This window comes from Anomalospiza imberbis, chromosome 4 (assembly GCF_031753505.1).
Source record: "Anomalospiza imberbis isolate Cuckoo-Finch-1a 21T00152 chromosome 4, ASM3175350v1, whole genome shotgun sequence".
Classification (NCBI taxonomy): domain Eukaryota; kingdom Metazoa; phylum Chordata; class Aves; order Passeriformes; family Viduidae; genus Anomalospiza; species Anomalospiza imberbis.
This window is the reverse complement of record NC_089684.1, coordinates 21,432,212-21,455,258: the sequence shown is the minus strand read 5'-3', so window position 1 is coordinate 21,455,258 and position 23,047 is coordinate 21,432,212. Positions and strand designations below refer to the sequence as shown.

At 38.5% G+C, this 23,047-nt stretch overlaps 2 protein-coding genes across 4 annotated transcripts in view; one reads left to right on the top strand and one right to left on the bottom strand.

Annotated features, from left to right (window-relative positions):
• Positions 1 to 13,473, bottom strand: part of TBCK (TBC1 domain containing kinase) — a 90,404-nt gene extending 76,931 nt beyond the window's left edge. Inside the window, exons 1-3 of one of the 3 annotated variants that reach the window (XM_068187455.1) lie at positions 13,343 to 13,473; positions 9,011 to 9,245; positions 6,519 to 6,591 (exon numbers count right to left, since the gene is read on the bottom strand). In XM_068187455.1, coding sequence (XP_068043556.1) covers positions 6,519 to 6,591; positions 9,011 to 9,203 — 266 coding nt within the window. In that variant the 5' untranslated portion in view covers positions 9,204 to 9,245; positions 13,343 to 13,473. Of the gene's footprint in view, positions 1 to 1,628; positions 1,660 to 6,518; positions 6,592 to 9,010; positions 9,246 to 11,972; positions 12,123 to 13,342 lie in introns of those variants that run through there. The other 2 variants (XM_068187456.1, XM_068187457.1) reach the window with 2 other exon arrangements.
• A 145-nt stretch (positions 13,474 to 13,618) lies between these two features.
• AIMP1 (aminoacyl tRNA synthetase complex interacting multifunctional protein 1) overlaps positions 13,619 to 23,047 on the top strand; it is a 32,302-nt gene continuing 22,873 nt past the window's right edge. The window contains exon 1 of the mRNA XM_068187468.1: positions 13,619 to 13,738. Coding sequence (XP_068043569.1) covers positions 13,737 to 13,738 — 2 coding nt within the window. The 5' untranslated portion in view covers positions 13,619 to 13,736. The remainder of the gene's footprint in view (positions 13,739 to 23,047) is intronic.

The following is a 23,047-nucleotide window of genomic DNA, read 5'->3' as shown; positions in this document are numbered from 1 at the left end:
AGGAATTTATCAATCACCATACAATTAATACTAAATTTTCTTCAAAGTGATAAGAGAAATGTGTTCACCAAAGGGGGAAATAGAGAGGGCTGCAGTTGCATGTAGGAGAAAACCACATACCAATATTTGTGAGACTAAAGGGCAAGAGAAGCAGAACCAACTCTAAATATGCAGTACATACTCCCAAATACATAGGAAGGATGACTGGCAAAACATAAAATAAGCACTACTGGAAGTACAAGAAATCACACTTTGCAGAGGCTGGATAATGCTGATTACATAAAAATGTCAGGCATTAGATAATAGTAGAATAAAGACCAGCTCATGCTTCGCTTGAAAACCTCTCAAGCTTTACCACCTAGACTTTTAAGAACCACAGCTGCCACTGTTGACTGCACAACACCAGTCCCGTGGTACTGGATACTCCCAGCTAATTTACAGTAAATATCAGTTCTGTCTACAGAGTGATGAGTAACAATATGCACGAGACAACCTTTAGTAAGATGTGTATTGCTAATCAATGAATGAAACCTTAAAACTAGCCTGATCTGCCAGCCTTCCAAAAACACTCCCATCACAACAATATCCAAGATCCTGGTACCCAAGAAGAGACTATCCATATGCAGAGAAGAAACAAATCTCAAACCACAGTGACATTAGAGATGTTTGCAAGCATATCAATGCCTCTAAATAAACCAGCTGTCTGATCCCTAATCTGTGACAAATGCTCCCTTGAAGACATTTCTCAGTAGTCTAAAAGCAAGTACTTGCACTTAAGAAAATAAAGTCCCTTTCCAGAAGGATGCACTATAAAGCAAGTCTAACAAGCACTTACTTTTCCTTTTTTTTTTTTCTTTCTAGAAGCAGAATGAAGTGTCAAACACTGCATTTTGTTAGAATAACCATATACTAACCACATCTTGTTCTCACAGTCTACAGCAAGTTTTATGCTAAACACAACTATCATAAATCAACATTAGGATTAATAATGTGCTTTAAATCCCCTAAGATCTGCACAATACAACTTTGACTTTTGGGTTTTCAGCCATTAGCTCATTAGTACCAATTTGCTTATTAATGCAGAATGGAATTTTAACATGACTCTTACACAATTCCTTGCAGAAATATTTTTGCAGGATGAAGCCACCCTCCTGCTGAGGATGGTGTTCTGTCTGTTTGAAATTCAACATTCTCTTTCACTAGAAACTGTAGACTCAAAACCCTCCAGTACTTTTGCTCTCAATTAACTCAGCATAACTCATCTTGTGCTTAAGATCTTTAATACTGCTTTTAGCACGGAAATCTGTATGAAGTGTCTACAAAGAACTACAGAAAAAGCACAGTTGAACAAAAGGTTGAAATAATCGTATACTTTTCCCCCATCCACAGACTTTATATTGTCATGGTCTAAGCCCAGCTGGATATTAAGCACCATGCAGCCACTCACTCAGCCTCCCTCTCTCCCCCCCACCTCAGTGGACTGGGAAGAAGATCAAAGTAAATCTTGTAGGTTGAGATAAGATTAGTGGCATAATTGACAATAAATTAAAATACAGTAATAATGGTAAATGATAACAATATTGGTAATAAAATGGGAAAACCCAGTGATGCACAGTGCAATTGCTCACCAGGCACTGACCAATGCCAGGCCCCCTTCCCGGACCCTGGCTGCCCTTCCAGGTGACTCCCCCAGCTGATGCTGGCCATGCCGTGGTGTGGAACATCCCACTGGTCAGTTTGGGTCACCTCCCAGCTCTGCCCCCTCCCAGTTTCTTTTGTGTACTTTCTCACTGGCAGAGCACAAGCCAAGGTAAAATGTCCTTGACTCAGGATAAACATGACTTAGCAAAAACCCCAAAACATCAGTGTTACCAACACCACTCTCATTCCAAATCCAAAACATGTACTGGAACAGCTACTGAAAGGAAATTAACTCTACCCTAGTTGAAATCAGGACATTACATAAAGCTATCATATCCACATTTTAATAGCAAGAGGCAGACACTACCAATCTCAAAGAGTAGGATTCTTCACTTTTTTTTTTCCCAGAAGACAAATAAGAAACAAGCATGCACTCACTGTTATGTTTCTCATATAAGGAGGAAACGTGTTCTGAAATGTCCTTGTGCTGCCATCAAACAGTGCAGCCAACTATGCAAGCAAAAAATTTGGTTCCATACCTAAAAAGATCACTCAAACATCTCGAGCAACAATGTTCAACTCTAATGCCTCATGAAAGCTGCACCCCTTTTCTATTCCAAACAATTGTTTTCTTGTGAGAGTAAAGGCAATCACAGGAGACAACCTAGGCTAAAAGGAATGCTACAGGAAGACTTGCAGTCAGGCTAAAAATTACTTACAGAAATAAACCAGTGCTTCTATATGAAGAAAAGCATAACTGGACAATATATAAACAATTCCAGACTAACAGATAATCTTTAATCATACCTTTGCAAGCAAAGCATTATCAAGAATGTAAATAAAAAGTCTATAAATACTAAATGTCCAAACTACACAACTTCACACATGCTTAGGGAAAAAAACCCTTTAAGTTTGTTTATTAATGCTACTTCATTTTACTATTACATTTGCCAAATTCAGCCTTATTGTGATATATGGATTTCTCATGTGAAATTCCAACACAGATTTGATTCTAAGCAAAATACACTCATCCCATGAAGCTCTGCTCATATGCAGCTCTTCACGTCAAATCATGTAAAACCTTTGGCCTTTTTATGACTTGCACCTGTTTTACAAACATTTTTGAAGAACGCCTGGCTACTCAGCAATTGTTTTCCTCCCCACTTAATAACTTCTGTACCACAGTCTCACTTGAAGTTTGCCAAAAGCACACTAACAGCAACGATGGCATGAAGAATTCTAGTCCAATCAGTGAACAGACAACTCTTTAATGTAGCCAAATAAAATGTACTCATCCAAATCCATCAGATCATGTTTTCTCCAAACTAGTAAACAGCTGCAGACACAGTCTGCTTCCCATCAAATGTTCCATGTATAACAAACTATACCTTGTATCTGATGGTTCACTAGTAATTTTTCAATACCATGACTTTCAAAACATATGACAACTATATTTTATTGAAGAAAGGAATGGACTTAGACTGTCCAAACCACAAATTGAAGACCAACCCAGAAACTGTACTGTAGGTGCCAAAAGTCTGCTGAATGTCAGTATTTTTCTGGCATTTTTATTGTTATGAATACAAGTGCAGACCAACTTCTTCAAAGAAGAAACACACTTGAAGCATGACAGAAAAGGAAGTGCTCACAACTCCTTTTATAACAGCACAGGAGCAGAGAAAATAACTCCTTTAACACTGTCTGGAAAAGGTATCTCAAAAGAGTAGTTGGAAATGCATTTAAAAGATGGAGAACCTTAAAGACAAATGTACATCCTACATTCTGGTCTTTGGTAGCAACACTAACAACCAGCAACATGGAAAAACTAAAATTTTGATTGCCAGTTGAATGAGACTGTTAAAGTATAAAACATCTACCCACCATAATTTTTTGTGACTTAGTTTCAATTCATTCACAAGAAAAAAATCCTTGTATGCACAGGAAGACAGAGGAAACCAGCTAGACTGAGACATTTTCAAATCTCTGAACAGCAATAAACCATTGTGAGCTTAAATCAGGTATTCACTATTTTTGTGTGACTGTACATACATTTTCAGCCTTTAAAACATTTAACTGACTCCTGAACATACTTTAGAGAGCTGATTTTGCACTAGTGTGACTGTTATAAACTGAAATTAAGTGCATCCTTTCAGTGAGCACAACAACAATGAGGATACTAAACTGAGAATATGCAAACAGGAAACAATGACCTGGACTACAATCTCTCTCAGGGGAGACAGTGGACAGTAGTCTGGTGAAAAATGGGATATCATTACCTAAAATTCTTATCCTACCCTTATCATACCCTCTTATCCATGGTTGCAGCCTGAATTTCCTGTGGCACACAACTCCAAAAGAGCTCCCCTGCTGTTGCAGTGATGCCCAATGGAAGCACAGTAAAAAAAACTGGGATTAATGTCACTTTTAGAAGCATTAACTGCAGTTACTATGTCCACATGGCTATCCACTGGAAAAAAAAAACATTAGAGAGCTGTAATAAATTCCTTTTCAGTACCTGCTTACTTGTGGTAAGAATTGTAAAAAGCTGACACTAATTTCCTCCCTTTGACAGCTCTTGAAATTTACCTGATAAGAGTTTTTATAGCAAAAGGGAAAATTTACCTGAGAAGAGTTCTCATAGCTTATTCCAGGATCCCAAATATGCAACATTCAAAGCAGAAAATAATCTGGCCATAAATTACCAAACACTTACTTGCATTAATCTTTGAAAATGAAGTTGAGCGTATTAACTTTGAGGACAATGACAAACAATCCCTGCAATTCCTGGGGACTGCTGACACAGTATAGTTAGGTAATGAATGAATGAATCCTTGAATATGTCACAACTCCAATTTCTAGCAAACGTTTGATGGTATGCTCAGTAAAAAGACTTTCTGCACTGTGACAGAACACAGCAGCAAACACTTGAAGCTCTAATTTCCAGTACTTGGCACTTACATGCAACTGATCTATTAGAACTAGAAAACCTGGGGAAAGTCTGAAGATAATTGAAGAAAGAACATGGCTACATTTATTTTTTTTTAAATATAATTCATATATTAAGGAATGTATGCTACACCTGATGCATGACTTCAGCAAAGATTAACTGCAAATAACTATCAAACAGCTGTATGGCCTGTTTTCCAAAATGTATAGAACGATAGACTGTCCATAATGTAATGTCTTGAATTTCAGCACTGACATAATAGAAGATTTCCTGCTGACTTTACATCAGCTTGTAATACAGGTGCAAAAGACTTAGGTTACTGGCAAGCATAAGGAAAATTAATCTAGAAACCAGAAGAGCAGTTTCTCACATTCCATAAACAGTTTAAAGAATTAATTGCAATAGCACACGCGTCAGCTCCGGATGTGTAGCCAGCTATGCTATCACTGACCAGTGTAATGAGAATTCATAAAATAGCCAAATGTTCCCTCCAAAGGTAATTGATATAGACAGATCACATAACCAATAAGTGGGAATTAGTCCTCCCAACTTATTTCTGGAAGTTTCTAGGTCTCCATAGGAAGAGAAAAAGGAAAATTTCAGTCTTGTAAGAAACATTATTTGAAGTGAATATAATTTATCCTTTACATAATTTATCCTACTACTGCAAAACTGTAATTCACAGTAGATGAAACTTTAATGGCTCTAAAAACTGTGGATATGCATACAGGCTATATTGTAGCCCTTATCCTCAAGTGTTACAACATCCAGAAGAAATCCCAACTGGCTCATTAAAAGAAAGATCCAATAGTAGAACAATTTACTACAGCAAAAACTCTCTCAAGACAAGAGGAAAAAAAAAAATAAAGCCAGGCTTTGTGCTACTACTTTTAACAGAGCCACAGCCCAAAGAGCTGAGGTAGCACCACAAACTAAGGAAGTAACTTCTTTCAACTGGTCAAAACCCAAAGTTGCATACCTTACCAACTGATCTAAAAAGCCCTTCTGGAGGCCACAAAAGCCATGCTAGTATAAAAGGGCATCATGGATGTGCATATAGACCACACCTGCTATCTGAGGAAGTTTTGTAAGAGAATCTATGTAAGTATACTGCATCATGCAATTCAAAGCAAATTAAAATAGCTACATGGAAGTTTTCTCCAAAACATTCTAGAAGGAAGCAGGCAGTCTGGGCTGCTTCTCATCTGACACCAAGACACACATGCTCAAAGAACAGCGTGAGAACTGAATTAAAAAGGAATGAAAAGAATTTCTGCTTTAACTGTTTCTGGAACTTTGCACAATAGGAACCTGATGCAAAACTTTGTGAAGAACTATATATCACACATGAAAAACCCTTTACACCTAATAACTCTTTATTTTAAGAAAAAATAGAAGCTAAATTTCCCTAACATTCCTCAAGCCACAGCCCTCTGCAACACTCACTGTCATACAAGTCCACAAAATGCTAACACAAACACAGGGCATATTATCTGACATCTTGTCCACTTTCCAGATGATAAATTAATAGATTTCTACAAATAAAAAACACACATCAAATTCCAGCTGTTCTAGTGAAAGCTGTATTTCGTCACCTAGCATTCTTAACCTTCACATTAATTCTTAGAAAGTTCCATATCCTGTCATAGGTCTGATTTTATTTTTAAGAGGAAACCCCAAAACTACAGTATTTTCTGAATTACAAAGTATTTCTTTCAATTGTAAGCAAGTTCCCCATAACAAAATTTCACAGAAATGAGTACTCCCTCTTTGGGTGCATATTTTTATCTGCTAAACAATGCATTTAGGTTAAGAGAGTTTAACAGAATAAAATTTAGATAAACCAGTAAAGTTAAAAGATGGTCCAGGATTTTGCCATGATGATATGCGAAATAATGATGAGTGGATTTGAGTTAGCTTGACACCTCACCTGACAGGCTTTCTTTCTCGTAGCAAATCTTCCAGACTCTTCTCACAGTGTTCAGCTGCCACAACCAGTCTCTCTAATTCAGAACAAAAAAAAGTATAAGAGGACTGGAATCCAAATGAAACTCTGAGAGTAGAGACTTCTTCTACCTATTTGGCAATGTTGAAGGATGTTGAAGGATTTGGACATACATTGTACCGAAAATTACACATAATTAAATGCTACAAGATGTACAGCTTATGGATAACACCACTATTTTTTATTTATGAAATACAGAAAATTATCTTCTCAGTTTCCTCATGCAAAGCACTGTCAATCCAACCATCCAGTAATCTCCTAAAAAATACCAAAGCCCTCAGCCAATGTCAGTCAGATTCAACTAAAGAACAGAGGTCTCAAAGATAAGTATATATAAATTTGCAGAAATACGTGGCTGGGTTGATGAAGAGACTCAAAGTAAGCCCAGCTTTGAGAAAAGGGACTCGGGGTGAGCACAGGAGCTTCAGTCCTGACAGACCAATGAGCATATTGCCAGCTCTAGCACCTCTTGCCCAACGTGGAGCTGTAGGGATGCTCTGAAGATGGATGGGCTGCCTCTGAATATGGAGGGGAAACCAAAACTATTGTTGCACTGAAGACAACAACCACACAGTAGGAAAAGACAAAGGTGTAAGATGTTACAGGGGCATGTGAGGAAACTCCCAAAGCACCTTTGCTACTTTCAGTAACCTAGCAGTCAGTGTTCACATTCAAAATCAAATCAAACTAAACTATCCCAAACATTTTTGTAACATGACTGTTACAGTAAGATAAAGATGGAAAACTGAGGAACACAAGTCATCACATTATAGCTGGAATGCTTGTTACTCAACTCTGTTTTTCCTTTTTCCATTCAAAAGGCCATTTAAGCTTGCTTTGGAAGAAAAAAAATTGAGATTGCCATCTACAAAGCTAGCATAGATCTTAAAAAAGTTGAATTTTGTAAAAAACCAATTTGAATGTATTTCTTTTATTTTTATATACCCCCTTTGAAAGCCTTTTGTGGGAGAATTTATACATCTAATTTATTTTTGCATTGTTTTCCTAGTCTGCTCTCACATTTCTGTGCAAGAGTAGGAACTGACATTTGCAAGCAGAACTCCAGAAACATTAAATCATTAGGCATAGAACTGACACATGGAAAGCTCTGCCAGTATCAAAATGATACAATATACTGCCAAATTTCCCATATTATAATCAAAATTATTAGCTAGCATTCTAACCATTGTTAAAACAGAACACTCTCCTGACTTCATGGTTAGACATTTTATTTACTATCCTTCAAGTTACTTCAACTATAAGAAGGAATTTTTTCCCTCATTTTTATACACACACATAAATCTTCATGTCATTTACTCTTTGTAATCAAAAAGGCCATGTTTTACTATTTATTTTTTATTTACTAAATGTTATGCTAGTTAATACTTCTCAACCTTTCATCACAAACAATATTGTAAGAAAATCGCAGAGTTTTTTTCAAGCAGTACTAGTAAATACAAATGAAAGTTATTAAATTTTCTAGACCTCCTGACTGTGTAAGTGAAAAATTACATGCTTGAGGGCAAAGGAAAACACATAAGGAACTCCCTGACCTACAGAATACTTCAGTATCTGGAGTTGGCAATATCCTATTTTTGTAAAAATCTGAAACATTCCATCATACTGCATTCTAAAAGGGAAAAAAATTACCTGCCCTACTTTATGAGACCCTGTAGCTAATCAAATACATACAATGCACTTTTGTATGAGAACAGTGTTGATTTAAAAGTTAAAGGTGGCAATGACTTAAATTGTCACAGGTGTTGCAGCCTTTTTGTGGAAATTAAGTGCTGTAGTCCTGCTGAGCTTGCAACAGAATATCTAGAGCAGAAAGAAAGAACCTAAGATTTATTTGAGCTAACAATAACAGGTACTGAAAAAAACCTTTTAAAACTGTACTAGAATAAAGTAACCACTAGTGGGAGAAATCTTAAAGAAATCAAAAGATAATAATAGAGGAAGCTTACAGCCAGGACATGAGATGATGACACCAGCTGCAAAGCAAGTACAAGAAACCTAGCCATCACATGAAAATGTTCCCAAGATTAGAACATGGGTGTAGGAGTACACCATCAAAAATACTCGTATTTCTATATTCTACACACAGAAATGGCAGAGCAATCGAGTTCAGGAATTTCAGTGAGGTATAAAAAGAAGGAAGTTCTAAGCTTTTATTCGTTAGTGTAACACGACAAGACAGGACAGACAACTAATCTCTGCTTTGAGTCTACAGAGAAGGAAAAGAGCCTACACTGATGGTCATAGCAAAGGTATTCAGGAATTTGGAGACTGAAAACTGGCCACTTGCTGGTGCTTTGAAGGCAGTATTCTGCTCAGACACCTTAAAATATATTGTCACCAAAAAAACCCCAAAACCGTAATCATACAAAAAACTTGCTTATTAGACAGATACTCACCATGTTTACCTCTGGTAATGTCAACGTACTGGCAAAGTCTGGGATGGGTGATTGTTTTAAGGATTTGAAATCTCCCCAGAATTTTTATGGAGTTAGGTGTTAGAGGGAGGCCATTACTTCCACAGACATCATGTGGCAGAGCCGAGGCAAAGAAGGTGGAGGCACCCATCACAGTGTCTTTTAAAGGAAACATCTTTTTCACACAATCTTAAGCCCTTCAGAGCAATTCGTGTTCCTTCAATAGAGAACACAGAGTAAAAATTTATCAGCAAAAGATACAGACTCAGATTACTAGTTGTTTACAAAATAATACAATTAAGTTGGTTTTTTTTTTCCTTCAGGAAGTCACACAGGAGAAACAGAAGACTTAACTATTTGGTCTCAAAATTATTCTTTCTCTAAGGGAACAATCTTGTTCAAAGCACAAAATTACCAGTAAAAAAATACTAAATTTATTTGTGAATACCAACTGACAGCAACTCCATACAGGTTGCACAAAGATCCTTATATACTAAACACATTTACTAGGTCTATACAAATGGATATAACAAAAGATACCTACTGTTTTAACTAATATAGTTCAACCTAGGATTGTAAAGCAAACATAAAAGACTGATCTCATTTGTGGTTTTTTTTTTCCCCGGAAGAAACACAGACATGAGATATGTACTTTTAAATTCTAATACATATCAAAATAAATCATATTGAATATGAATGTACAGTGTAAAAGAAGCAAACTTAAAAAAGAAGAAAAATCCAAAACAGCTTTGATCATTGGAATATTTATATTAGTATTTGTATTAAAAGTCTTATTTATAAAGATACAATACTTTCATATCTCATGAATATTTCATATTTTTTTGCAGATGATTTATTTTAGGATGTCAACAATGCACATTACAGTTCGAATTTTCCACTGGAAAGACATCAGTTGGACAGAGTGCAAGCACAAAGATTTACTGGCGTGTAGCAGGTTCCAAATGGAAACCCTTAAGTGTGTATTTATAATAAGAACCCCCATTCCTATAAAAACATCTGCCAAATAAACTACTCAACATCAGAAAGAAAATATATAGTAAACACTTAGAAAAAATAGCGTAGTTTACAGATTAAATTATAATCTGTATAATTAGTACAATGATCCTCTAATGCTTGCTCTAAAATAGAAGAAAACCAAGTTTTTAAGATTAGAGTGGAGGGGAGGGGGAGTAAGATTATGCCTAGCAGCAAGATGCATCGTGTCTTAAAAAGGGTACATATGTAGTGTACAGTATATTTACTGAGGTAAAATGTTCTGATTTTTACTGTAGAAAAATACTGTTAATGATACTTCTCTAATACTCTGTACCTGCATTCAGCGAACACTTAGCAAGGAATTTTAATTAAAAGGATTATTAAATCCCATCAATTCAATAACCATTTTAAGTGATTAAACTTTCCTTGCATTCCAGATCACTTGGCTTACAAGGAGGAATTACAGCATCTGGAATTTGTTCAAGTAGGCACCTGCACACTTATCACTTGCCCCCTTTAGCTGGAAACCAGATGGGCAAAAAGCAAGACATGAGATAAGCAAACAACCCTTCCTGTCACCCACCTAAAGGAATCAATAAAGAATTTTAACATGTATACAATAAAACATGTTCTCTTACCACAGAGTTAATTACAGGCAATCCATGAAAGCAATGAAAAAGGTTTTCTCTGATATCAGCAGCCAGTTCTGCCAATTGCTACCCTCACAGTCAAACTCTGATTGCTCCTTAATTCTCAATTTACATAAATTCCAGAGATCGAGTTGAAAAATAAAACAACCCCAAACTTAAGCCTTCCACCACCTTTAGAAAGGGACACATATTACAGCTTAAATGAAAAGGGTTTTTTTAACAAACATTTTTCAGTCTCAACACGTCTCTAGTGACTTACTGACATTTCTAAATTCCAAAGGAATGATGTAGAAAAATATAGATATTTTAAAAGTTCTTCTGAAAAAAGCTCTTCTCTTTTTTAAATTGAGGAGGTTTGCTTGTTTGTTTTTGGTATCTTTTTTCACTCCACATTAAAGTCTGGCAGAACTATAAACAAGGAGAGTGCAACACATTGTCCTTACTTCAATGCACACAATTCTACACCTCAAAATCACATTTACTATATAGAATAGACACATACTGCATTAATTTTATGATTTGAAGGAATTAATTATATCCTGCAGAACTTCCCCATAACTTTGAAATAAAAACAGGAAGAGGAGAAGAAAGAGTCATTATTTTAAATTGACACCACAACCAGTTAACACAAATTCAATTTTGGGGTTGAATTCTGGAAATTCAATTCTGATAATCCAAACCAGTAAGGATGGAAGAGGAAGTAAAAACTTGTCTTATTAGTGTCATCTAAAATTACTGAGTCATTGTTTCCAAAGCACCATTTATTGCATACAAGAGAGACAGTCTGTCACATCTCTGAAACATGTCTGGCATAAAGATTACAATTCCAGGAGTAGATTTGTTGCATCCCACCTCTGAACAGCTTTCTTCAGCTCCCTACTTTCATCCGAATCCCCCTTTAAACTTTTATAGTACACAAAACCACTCACAACATTCTCAGCAAATCAGAAAAAAAAAAGACCTTTAGAATTTCCTGTTGAATATTCAGATTAGCACTATTTTGAAAATCTTGTAGGTTGCTTTTTGATGTCCAAAAACAAGAAATAAAATACAAAGTGGAACTCCACCTCTTCAGCAATTTATTTGCTCCTCCAAATATCTACTGCTTTCAGAGGAAAAAATGTTTTTTCTTCAGAAGTCAGACTTTTCTAGAACCATCATTTCCAACTTATTCACTGCAGCAATGCTAAGGTGACTGAGTTAAGGGACACTAAGAACTTTGCCCTTAGGGAAAAAACAGTCAAAACATAATAAATCTGATTCTCAGAAGGAAATATTGCACATACAAAGAGACCAACATGAATGAGCCCATCCAGTGAAACACATGCATAAACTTCTAAAGCATCCACATCCAGAAATAATGGCAAGTAGCCCCATTAGGAACTTGAAATGCCTACTTACTTAAATGCCTCCTGAGTACTCAGGTGTAAATATTCCTCACCTTATGAAGGCAGCTTTTCTGAATTAAAAGATAATTATACTGCTATTAAATTATTTTTAAAGCAATTGAGAGCAATTTCAGGAGAGCAGGTAATCTAAACATACTATACTTAACACTTTTCCATTAAATCATGGTATGTTAAACAAAGTGGGCCATTTCATAGGAAGAAATTCTTCCACAAAGTAACTTTGCTCTTAAGTATTAAAATATTCCTGCTACAACTACAATAATTATTAATTTGATAAAATAACTGAAATAGAATACACGATTCTAACTAGTGTTACTACTTCACAAAAAACCCTGAAACTGAGTGATTTCACAAAGTTTATTAAAATGCAGGAGAAGTATTGAAGAAAAGTTGAATTCTGCTACATCAGTGTCCTAATGAAGACCTAAAATGGGGTTTGTCACCATTTGATTTATCCGACACACACGTCTGTTCAGGAACTAAACCTGGCACCAGAGAAATCACTTTTACCCGGTTCTCTAAAGGACTCACAGAAATGCTGGGAACCCTGATCAGCCCTGTGCTGCTACAGACCCACTGGCCAGAGAGCCCCTGGGGAAAGGGAGGGGATGGGGGAACGGGGCGGGAACGGGCAAGGCCAGGGGGATGCGGAAAGGACGATGGGGATGGGCAACAGGACTGGGACAGGGGAAGGGGGTGAGCATAAGGACAGAGGGGCGGGACGGGCACGAGGATAGGGACAGAGGCTCGGGAGAGAGGAAAGGCAAAGGCTCCGGTGGTACGAGGATAAGGACAGAGGCTCGGGAGAGGGGAAAGGCAAAGGCTCCGGTGGTACGAGGATAAGGACAGAGGCTCGGGAGAGGGGAAAGGCAAAGGCTCCGGTGGTACGAGGATAAGGACAGAGGCTCGGGAGAGGGGAAAGGCAAAGGCTCCGGTGGTACGAGGATAAGGACAGAGGCTCGGGAGAGGGGAAAGGCAAAGGCTCCGGTGGTACGAGGATAAGGACAGAGGCTCGGGAGAGGGGAAAGGCAAAGGCTCCGGTGGTACGAGGATAAGGACAGAGGCTCGGGAGAGGGGAAAGGCAAAGGCTCCGGTGGTACGAGGATAAGGACAGAGGCTCGGGAGAGGGGAAAGGCAAAGGCTCCGGTGGTACGAGGATAAGGACAGAGGCTCGGGAGAGGGGAAAGGCAAAGGCTCCGGTGGTACGAGGATAAGGACAGAGGCTCGGGAGAGAGGAAAGGCAAAGGCTCCGGTGGTACCTGCGCCAGCGCCGCCGCCCCCGGCCCCTCCCCGCCCGCCCCCAGTGATGTCACTGCTCCCCGCCAGCCGCTCGCTGTAGGGCCATAGGGGCGACCTGCACAGTGCCTGAGCTTCCTTTTTTTATCGGGTTATTGAAAATAAAATTTAAAAACCCAACATAAAAAAAAAAAAACAAAAAACGAGAGAGGGGGAGAGAGGTTAACACCCTTCTCCCCGTCTGTGTGCGTGCTCTACCAGTGCTCCGGGAAAGACGCGTTGGCGCCTAAGCCCTGTGCCTGTCGCGGGGAGCGAGGCTCTCCCGAGAGCCTTCTTGCAAACGTCAGGCGCTCGCTGGAGCAGCCCCGGGAGCGGGTCCTTCTTCCCCGGGCGGGCAGCGGCGGCGGCTCTCGGTTCATGTGAGTGTCCCGGCGGGGCCGCGGGCTCGGCCGGGCGGGCTCGGCCGGGCGGGCTCGGCGCTCACCGCGCTCTCGGTGCCGCTCTCCGCGCTCCGGTGGCCTCGCCTCGGTGCTCCCTCGGCAGCCGCTGCGAAACGGCGCTATGGGTGCCCTGGGGCTGCCCCGCGGGCCGGGCCCCTGCGGTGGGTGGGAGCCAGGCGGGGCCCCGCTAATTTGCCGCTGCTAATGTGCCGCGAGCCGCCGGCGCAGCGCGGGGGCCCCGTGGCGGTGGTCGTAGCGCGGCCGCCCTTGTGGGGCAGTGCCCCGCGGCGGAGGGGCAGGATCGGAGCGGCGAGTGGTTCAATTCATGCCGGGGATTTGATCCCGGGGCTCGAGGTGCCCTCTGGCCGTAGGGCGGCGTTGCAAATGCAGATCCCGCGCTTTGCGTGGAGGACGCGGCCGCACGTGAAGCGTTCATCTCAAAGCGGCTGTGGTCCTTTATTCAGTGCTGTCGCTGGGATGAGCGTTTGGAAGCGGTGGAGGCTGGGGGGCTGTGCGAGGAGATGCTGTATTAGCCTGGAAAGTGCATGCACAGAGTATCCACTGACGTTTGCTATTACTAAAGGAAACGCAGATGCTGCCTCACTTTTGGTTAATTGTATAGCAGTTATACTTTCGCCTTGTGTGAAGATCCGAGAATAACCCGGTATTTGGTCCATCCTAGCAGAGGTACGAGGTTTAGCATACAGCACGTGTTCTGTGCAGGGATGCCTGCATTGGATCGACAGGGATGAGCTTAGGGCTATGCTGCCAGCACAGCCGCCCAGCATATGGCACCACTCCTGAAGCACTGTATCTGTTGGTATCTATCAGTATTAAATCAATCGATATCAGTACATTCTATATGTACCTGGGGCTCATCAATAAGTGGTTTTGAGCTGGGTTTAGCCGCTGGCACAATAAAGCAATACTACTACAAACTGAGTAATACTTGCATTTCTTGCTCTTTCTCTTTCTTTAACTCAGATTTTTATTTTCTTTTGAGCAAAGTCATTGCTTTTCACAAATAGTTCTGGGATTCAGGATACTTAGATGAAATCTGCAATAAGATGAGGCAGTAGGGAAATACAGCCTCCTGGTTTGGTATGTCCTTACCATTCACTTGTTATATTATCCTCCAGTTATGTTTAAATTTTATTACACCCTGTTGGAAAGGAAGCCCAAATTCTATAAAATTAAGCAAAACCAAAGTCTGAAATGTGAGTTTTTAATACTGGATGTTACCAAAAGGTATAAGGCCTTAGAAATGACTAACAGAAATAATTTTGACAGATGGGAATAAAGTGGGATTTTTAGCTTTGGGTTTTTTTGACTTAATTTTTGCAGGGGGGCAGTGTTGTATATTTATAGGTAGTCTCAAGGGTCATTGCTTATCAATACAGCTTCATCATAATACATCCTCTCCACCCTGTCACTCCTTAACAATATATTCCTGTTGCAGTAATTTTGACTTATGACAACATTATGCAATATATTTGTGAGTTACTTTGATGTTTTAGCAGCACTGAATCCTGAAGGTCCAGGATGTTGAAGGCAGAAATTATTCTTAAAACTAGTTTCAGCAAATTTGTGCTCTAGAATATCTCTTTCCTGTTGTAACTATATACATATTTTCCATACATTGTTCTAGGTATCTTTGTTTATTTTGCACCTTTAAATGTAAAGAGAGAAGGAAACAACTTCTCATTCTCCAGATTGAAAGCAGTCGATTGTGTGAAGAAAATGGTATTAAATGAAAAAGGATATTTGCTAAAAAAAATTTGTGCGAATCTTAAAATAGTCCATCAGATTGTAATAATAGGACTCGAGTTGCCTAGAGCCTTGAAGACTTGATGCTTCTGATAATGAAGCATATTTGAGTGGGAAAACAATCTGAAAAATAAGTTTAATGCAGAAAGCTATGATGATATAGCCTTAATATTGTTGTAACTCTAATTTAGTATGAATTTACTAGTGGTAAGTTACCCTAGGGTCTTTTTTATTGAAGGAGGCTAAACAGTCTATGGATTTTTCTTACTCCTATCAGTTTCTCAGCTTCCCTGCCCTTTCCCCATTAAAGTAGAGTAAATAATTTTATGGATGTCATGTTACTCTGAAAAAGCTTGATATCAAACTGAAGGGTGGATCTTGAATTGACAAGAAAAAACACATATTGAGATGCAAAATAGGAGATAAATTCTATCCCAGACCTGTCTAGACCAAGAATGAAAGGAAGAATTGAGTTCATGTGTGCCTACAAATCCCACATACTTTACAAGTTCCCATGAACATACTTGGGAAATACCTACATAATAAAAATGATGTAAAACAGTTGTCATTAGAGGAATTGGTCAGGTAAAAGACACATTGGTCACAGAAAGACAAATCTGATATTGACCATAATATTTTTAAAGTTTCCTGATTATGATCTGATTGCTTTATGTCACAGCTGTTAATTCATGTTTGTCTCTTCTAAGGGAGTGTTACCTAAAACCTAGAGAAGGTCAAATGTTAGCCAACATAGACAAAAGTGAGGAGTCAGCACAGAGGGCAGCTGGTAGGAACATCAGATGTGAGCAAAGCAAGCAGCACCTCTTCCTTCCTGCAGTGGTATGAGTTATATGATGTCAGTCCAGCAGAGACCCCAGAAACCCATGTGTTCTCCTGAACAGTTACCTGCATAGATCTTACCTTCACCAAGAAACATTTCTGCTGTTCAATATCCTGTCATGCTGGGGGTGAGGGGAAATCAATGTTTATTTTTCATTTCTATGGTTACATTAGTATTAAACAGCAGGGGGAGGAAAAAGGTCTCCAATGGCTTTTTTTCCTCAGTGCAATGGAAGCCGTCCTTACTCATAATTTAATATAGTTTTAAAAATATTTGGATACTTCTCAAAGCAGCCTTCTGCTGTCTTTTTTCTATTAATATTTTGTAATATTGAATTTTATATTTTGCTGTGCTTGGGGGAAAGAAAGCTTGTGCTTTATAAAAAAATCCTTTAAGGAAAATCTTAAAATGACTGCAGATCAGTAAGTCATCAGTTTAACAATTTTTTCTCTTAAAGGACAAAAAAATGCAGTGCTGTCTGCATTATGATGTTAGAGGTTAATTTATTCAGAGTGAGTGTAAATTTAATACATTTGTAATTTACTTCACAGGTGGTTTCTTTATCCTGCTTTCACACTTAACAAATCTTTCATGTCTATTATGTTGTCCCAAATAAACACACTTGAATATGTGGAAATATCACAGAAGGGCAGGTTTTTATTGCATGTTTTTTTAAGTTAAATAAAACACAGGCATGTAAAAGACAGAAATGTGATTGGGTTTGTAATACCAATTGTAACAAAAGGACCTTAGCAGAAGAGGAGCAAAAGATCTTCTCATCTACTGTAGCTTAATCACTTCTGACAGATGTTTGCCTAGCCTGTTTTTAAAACCTTCCAGTGATGGATATTCCACAGCTTCCAAAGGCAGCCTGTTCAGTCTATTACTCTTACTTGAAAGTTTTCCAAAACTTAAATCTTGCTTTCTTTTTCATGTCTGCATCAGACCTGGTGAACAGTTTAGTCCCATTCTCGTACCAACTTGCTTTGTCTTTGAAGAACAAGACCAGGTCTCCCATTTATCTTCTCTTCTGTAGACTAAACAACTGCATTTCTTTCAAGCTTTTTGATCTTCTTTGAAGTGTCTTGAAAAAGTTGCGAGACAGGAAAGGGGAATTTGAACAAAGGCAAATCTCTGTGCCAGTTGTCGGGGGTCTTGAGTATGTATGAATTTAATGTGAGTATTGCTTGGGCAGCCTCTTGAGCAGCTGAGACAGTTTACCTATAAATAAAATGTGGCTGGTCAGGCCTTTCCTGACTTGCTTCTCCCTTATTCCATCCTGTGTCCCTCAGACTTGCTTTCTGGAGAAATTAGAACTTTGAACTTTTTTTTTCTTTAAACTGGAGCAGACAGGTGTGGCAGGGTAATAGACTCCCAGGAGAGAAGTTGTTCTCTGTAGTTTTTGTGAGGTAATATTGTGTTAATTGATTGAGTTGTTAGTTGCCTTTATGCCTTTTGGGCCATAAAGTTTTCTAATGATGAAGTCCATGACAAGCTTGAAACATATTGCAAGAATGTATTTTCCTCCTGAAAATACAGCCCCTGTGGTTTCAGTCAGTTGAATAGATTTGATAGATGAAGCAAGAGAAAATGTTTTTTTTGAGCATAATAAAAATGTGCTAGTTTGCTTGGGTAGCATGATGACTCCAAATGTTTTGAGATTGTCACCATGTCCATTTCTGTATTCCTAAACTTTCTAAACATCCATGTTTACATTTAAATACGAAAAATTCCTTGCCTGACCATGCTCTGTGCTTCTAGCAAATGCTTTTAAGTTCAGTACTGTTAGAAATTTCTGGGCAGTTATAACTGGTTTTAGGCATGGCAGTTGCTGTCAGTCTTGATTACAAAGTTCAGTGTGCCAGATTGCTGTTCTTTTTAGTGAACAGTTGCTTATGATGCAAATCTCTGGGCAACCTCAGCCAGTGTCTCACCACTCTCAATTCTTAGGTTCTTATGTCACTTAATATAAATTAACAGCCTAGAAACTGTTCTTTGACTTCCAGAACTGCATAGAGGGAAGATTAAACTTGCATTCCTATTAGAAAACAGCATGTACTGTATTTAATCATCGTCTGCTAAACACAATTAATGTAGAACTCATTCTTTCCTCAGAATTCTTAAATGCTGACAGAGATTCTATTCAGGATTAGGAGAAAATTGAATTCTTTGCAGCTGTTAATACATTAAATATCATCAAAAATTGCCTCAAGTTAGTACATGTATTCTTAAGGTCATTTGTTTCAATATTTTGGCATAAAACCACCTATTATGAAAGCCTTCTATTTCCATTTCCTTCTCATCAGGAGCTTTCCCAACATAGCTGAGTATGAATTAATAGTGTAAAGCTTAGTTTGTGACTTCAGGACCCTCTCTCAGAAACTATCTATGGCTATTGGATCTGATTTCTATCCCAGAGTGTTTCTCAGTTACAATTTAATATACAGCTTTGTAGTGGCATCTTGTTTCAGACTGTCAAGATAAGTGGACAGATCATTTCAGCAGCTCATTTGTCCAGGGGAGCTGGGGACTGCTGTTCCCCCAGGAATGCAGGAGCTGGTGCATGGCATGCAAGAGACTTTGCATTTGGCTAGCTGGCAGCTGCTCTGGAGGCAAGGCCCTAAGTTCACCCCTGTGAACACATCTGCTAGTCCTACTGTAAGGTTTGAAACCTTCTGTGTCAAGGGCTCTAATAATTGGTAACAGTCGCACACTGAGGAAGTCAATGTTGCCAACGAGGATATGACACTGAATCGTACCCCAGGGAAATTAATCTTTTCTTAGGGGTTCAGTTGCCCTTGCTGCATCACAGTGGGTAAGTAATTTCACATCCAAATGACCCTCTATAAAATAATGCTTGTGATAAGACCTAGGCACACACAGATCTTTTCTTTTCCTTTGCATTTTACTGAAAACTTACCTGCAGATTAGCACTTTTGAAGTCATTAAACCAACATACGTCAATTGAAAATAATTGTTTAAAAATTATTGGATTTTTAACTGAAGAATTTGGAACACAGCAAAATTAGAATTTAGCTGACTTGTCTTAAAACTTCTTTTGTTTCTATAGTTTTAATCCAAAATTGAAAAATGGCTATTCCCCAAAAGCTACTTGGAGGATTCTTCTGTCAGAGACTATCAGTCTTAACAGCTGACATCAGCCCTCTCAACATCCAAGATGAGTGCACAGGGAGTTAGTTAGCTTTTGTGAATTTTTATTTCCCGCTGCACAGATCAGCATTAAAAGAGGGGAAATAATTTTCATTCTAGAAGTTTTAAAAGCTGTGAACCTCAAGTGCTTCTCAGTGCATACAACTACAAAGAAGTGGTAGATAATGCTGGCACGTGGTTTTGAAGTGACATGAAACTGCTTCTGGCTGCTGAGGATTAGTTGTCAGCCCACTTTAGGTACAAAAGTTCATTTAGACTTTTCATTCCACAGCTGAATAAGTAATTTTCTCTGCACAGGATTAGTTAGTATCTTTGTAGGTTTTCATTAAAATATCATCCTGTTATGTGAGTAAATTCAGCATTGGAAAGTACAATTACCTGTGATGTGTGAGGGTATTTTTGGTGTAAATAAGGTGCTGCAGCTGCAGGCTCAAAGTTCATCAAGGACTGCTCTTACCCTGAAAATTTTGTTTGACAGCTTTTTTGCTCCCTATTAAGAGATGTTTGCACACATTGGTTACACACAGATGTGCACACAAACATGCACATTTTCAGTTTTTTCTTCAGGTGTTATTTGCCCCACATAAAGAATGCCTAAAGTTTCTGCCTTTGTAAATACCACCAGCTGCTAATGTGTCTGAAGTTAGAGGACACTGATTCTTTCGAAATAAATCTGCATGAGGTCTGCTCAGTGCTTTTGTGAGTAAATAATTGCTATTTTTAACCTGAGCACTTGTTTTAATGGAATGGTTAAATCCTGTTTTCCTTTGGCTGTGCTACAAGATACTACTTTTACATGTAGAAAAGCTGATACTAATGTAAAAATAGTAAATTTCAAGGTTCTTTTTTAACACACTTGGATGATGTAAGATAACTAGCAGACAGGTTTCAGATATTAAGAGCATTAGGAACTGAAATGGAGCAGGGGGATCAATGTTTCTGTGAACTACCTAACCAATACTATTATTTTGCAGACATAAAATACATTGTTTAATGATATTCTTATTCCCAAACTTTAAGTTTCGAAGGAAAAGATATTTTTGTAGTGTCTTCTTAGCAGATAGGGTTTTTGACAAGGATTTTTATCCTTGTTGCTATGACAGACCCAAAAGATGAATACCAGATTTTGAGGGATATTTTAAAAATACATCTTTGTTTGCAACTGAGACTTCTCTTAGGGAGAGAGTGTAAACAGCTCTTTCTTTCTTTTCCTTTCTGTAACTGCTCTACTTACTCCAAATTAAGGAAATAGTGTTAATGTTCACCTTTTTTTAGGATAAAGTTACAAAAATCAGTAAAATGCCTAAGAAACTGTTCTACTTGGCATCAACAGATAGGTTTCAGTGCCGTTCTGATTCTTCTCTCTGATTTATGAGTAGTTTACTCTGTAGTTACAACAGTAATCTAAAGCTTTCACTTTACTTTCCCAGTAAAACCCCAGAGGGCGAACCACAGTACAGATTCTTTGAGTTCCTGTGACATATGCTGACCTTGCAGACTTGTCCAGATGCAGCTGAGTCCTCTTAAATTTCTGAATTTATGGGCATATGTGTGTGTCTGTAATTGTAAAGTTCATCACCTGTCAGGGAAGTTTTATGAGGATAATTTGAGACATGGATAACAAATACTTTTTAATATATATTTTTTTATTTGTATATGCACACACATATATGTATAACCACCAAAATACCCAACAGAATGAACGAAAAACAAAATGAACCAAAAACCTTGTCAGTTTTTGATGTAAGGTTTCTGTTCCAAAGACCTGGATGTATTTTGTGTTTGGAAATCGGTCATTACAAAGACTTGAGGCAGCATGTTGTGGGTGTTGCATCTTTTCCATCATGGGATTTATTGTGGGAATTTCTTGTGCACGTGGTGATCATTTACTGAAAGATTTTGATAGTATTATTAAAATATTAAGGCAGTGGGATTCGAAAGAATAATATTGTTGAAAAATACATAAGGCTGTCCAACTGTTTTGGCATATGAGCTGCTACTTAAACTGCAGCCTGCACTACAAAGCCGAGCCAGATGAATCTCTAGGGCACTTGCAGGGACCTGGCAGATGCAGTGGATGTGGAACCTGGTGAGACTTCAGTCGAGCAGCTCAAAGAAATTGCTTTCCTTGAGCTGTGTTGTGAGCCATCCTTGGCTGCTCAATTACCGGGCAGACTGATCAGGTTAATAAATTAAGGTGTAAATTTTGTTACAGACTGCATCCAAATGCTTAACTGCTGTCTTAACCTGGGCAGAACTCCTTAAGGGTGATCATGTCTCTGCTTTGTTTAGTCCTTGGAGTGTCTCCTCAGAGGTGGGAAAGAACACAAAGTTGATTCAGAATTGGGCTGAAGCAAGCACTAGAAGAAATTTCTCCCTGAATAGACATTTAGCACAAGTTTACATCAGGGATGTGAATGAAGCTGCAAGTACTCTTAACCTTTGGGTGTTGCAGCTGTAGTGTGTTAAGGTATGATGCAGTTTATTAATACAATGTGGCATCAGCTAAAGTCTTGAAATAGCAATTGAATGAAAATGTGTTTTACTTCTGACTGAGTTTCTAATGAGCTCTACCATATCAATCCAAGACATGAATTTTAATGCAAATTAGGCCAGTCAATTTCATTCATTATGTCTTGTAATGTATGCCTTACTTCCTCATTCATTGCTTCTCATAGATTTGATTTTTGCCTGTCTCATTAATGCTACGACTTACTCGTAACTTTGGTGCATCACTCCCTTTCAAGGCAGCTTGTATTCACGTTTAAAAATAGTCATTAGTAAGTAACTTCTGTTGTCTCAAAATTGGTACCGGCGGATGGCCCTTTTGTTGTGTGATGTTCCATCATATGTTTCAAAAATCTCTTTCATGCTGCAGTGTTTCTCAGTATGAAAAAGTTCAGTTTTCTGTGTTTTTACTATTTACAGCCCTTTAAAATTGGGAGGGGTAGGCTCTTAGGACTACTAAAAGGACCTGTCTGCAGCTGGGAATGAGCCTGATTTATCTGGCAGCCAGAAGGGTTGGACTGTAGTCTCCAGAGCTAGCAAATCATTCCACAGAGCTGACATTCTTACTTGGATGGACTATGTTAAACATTTTGGTGTTTGAAAATCTGCAAAGCAGTTATTCTAACTTTCTCAGTGCCAAAGATGTGAGTTGAAATAACATATAGCAAAAATGTGCAACTTTGCCTACTAATTTGGTGCTTGGCAAATTCCTTTCAATACTGACCACACAGAAGCTTATAGACAGGGAATGCATAATAAATTGTATTTAAGAGCTAAAAGAAAAAAAAAAAAAAAAACTAAACTGGGTTGTTTGACTGTTTAAAGCCCCAGTTACAGCAGTCACAGTTTGGGGAGAAAGGAAGACAAGATCTGATGTCTTTCTTTAATTATGAATCTTTAAAACTGTGCTGACGTATTTTGTAACACCCTCTTATCATTTTAGGCTGTAAATTCATTTTGTTCATGTTAAAAAGACCATTCTTATTTTAGAAAAATTAATT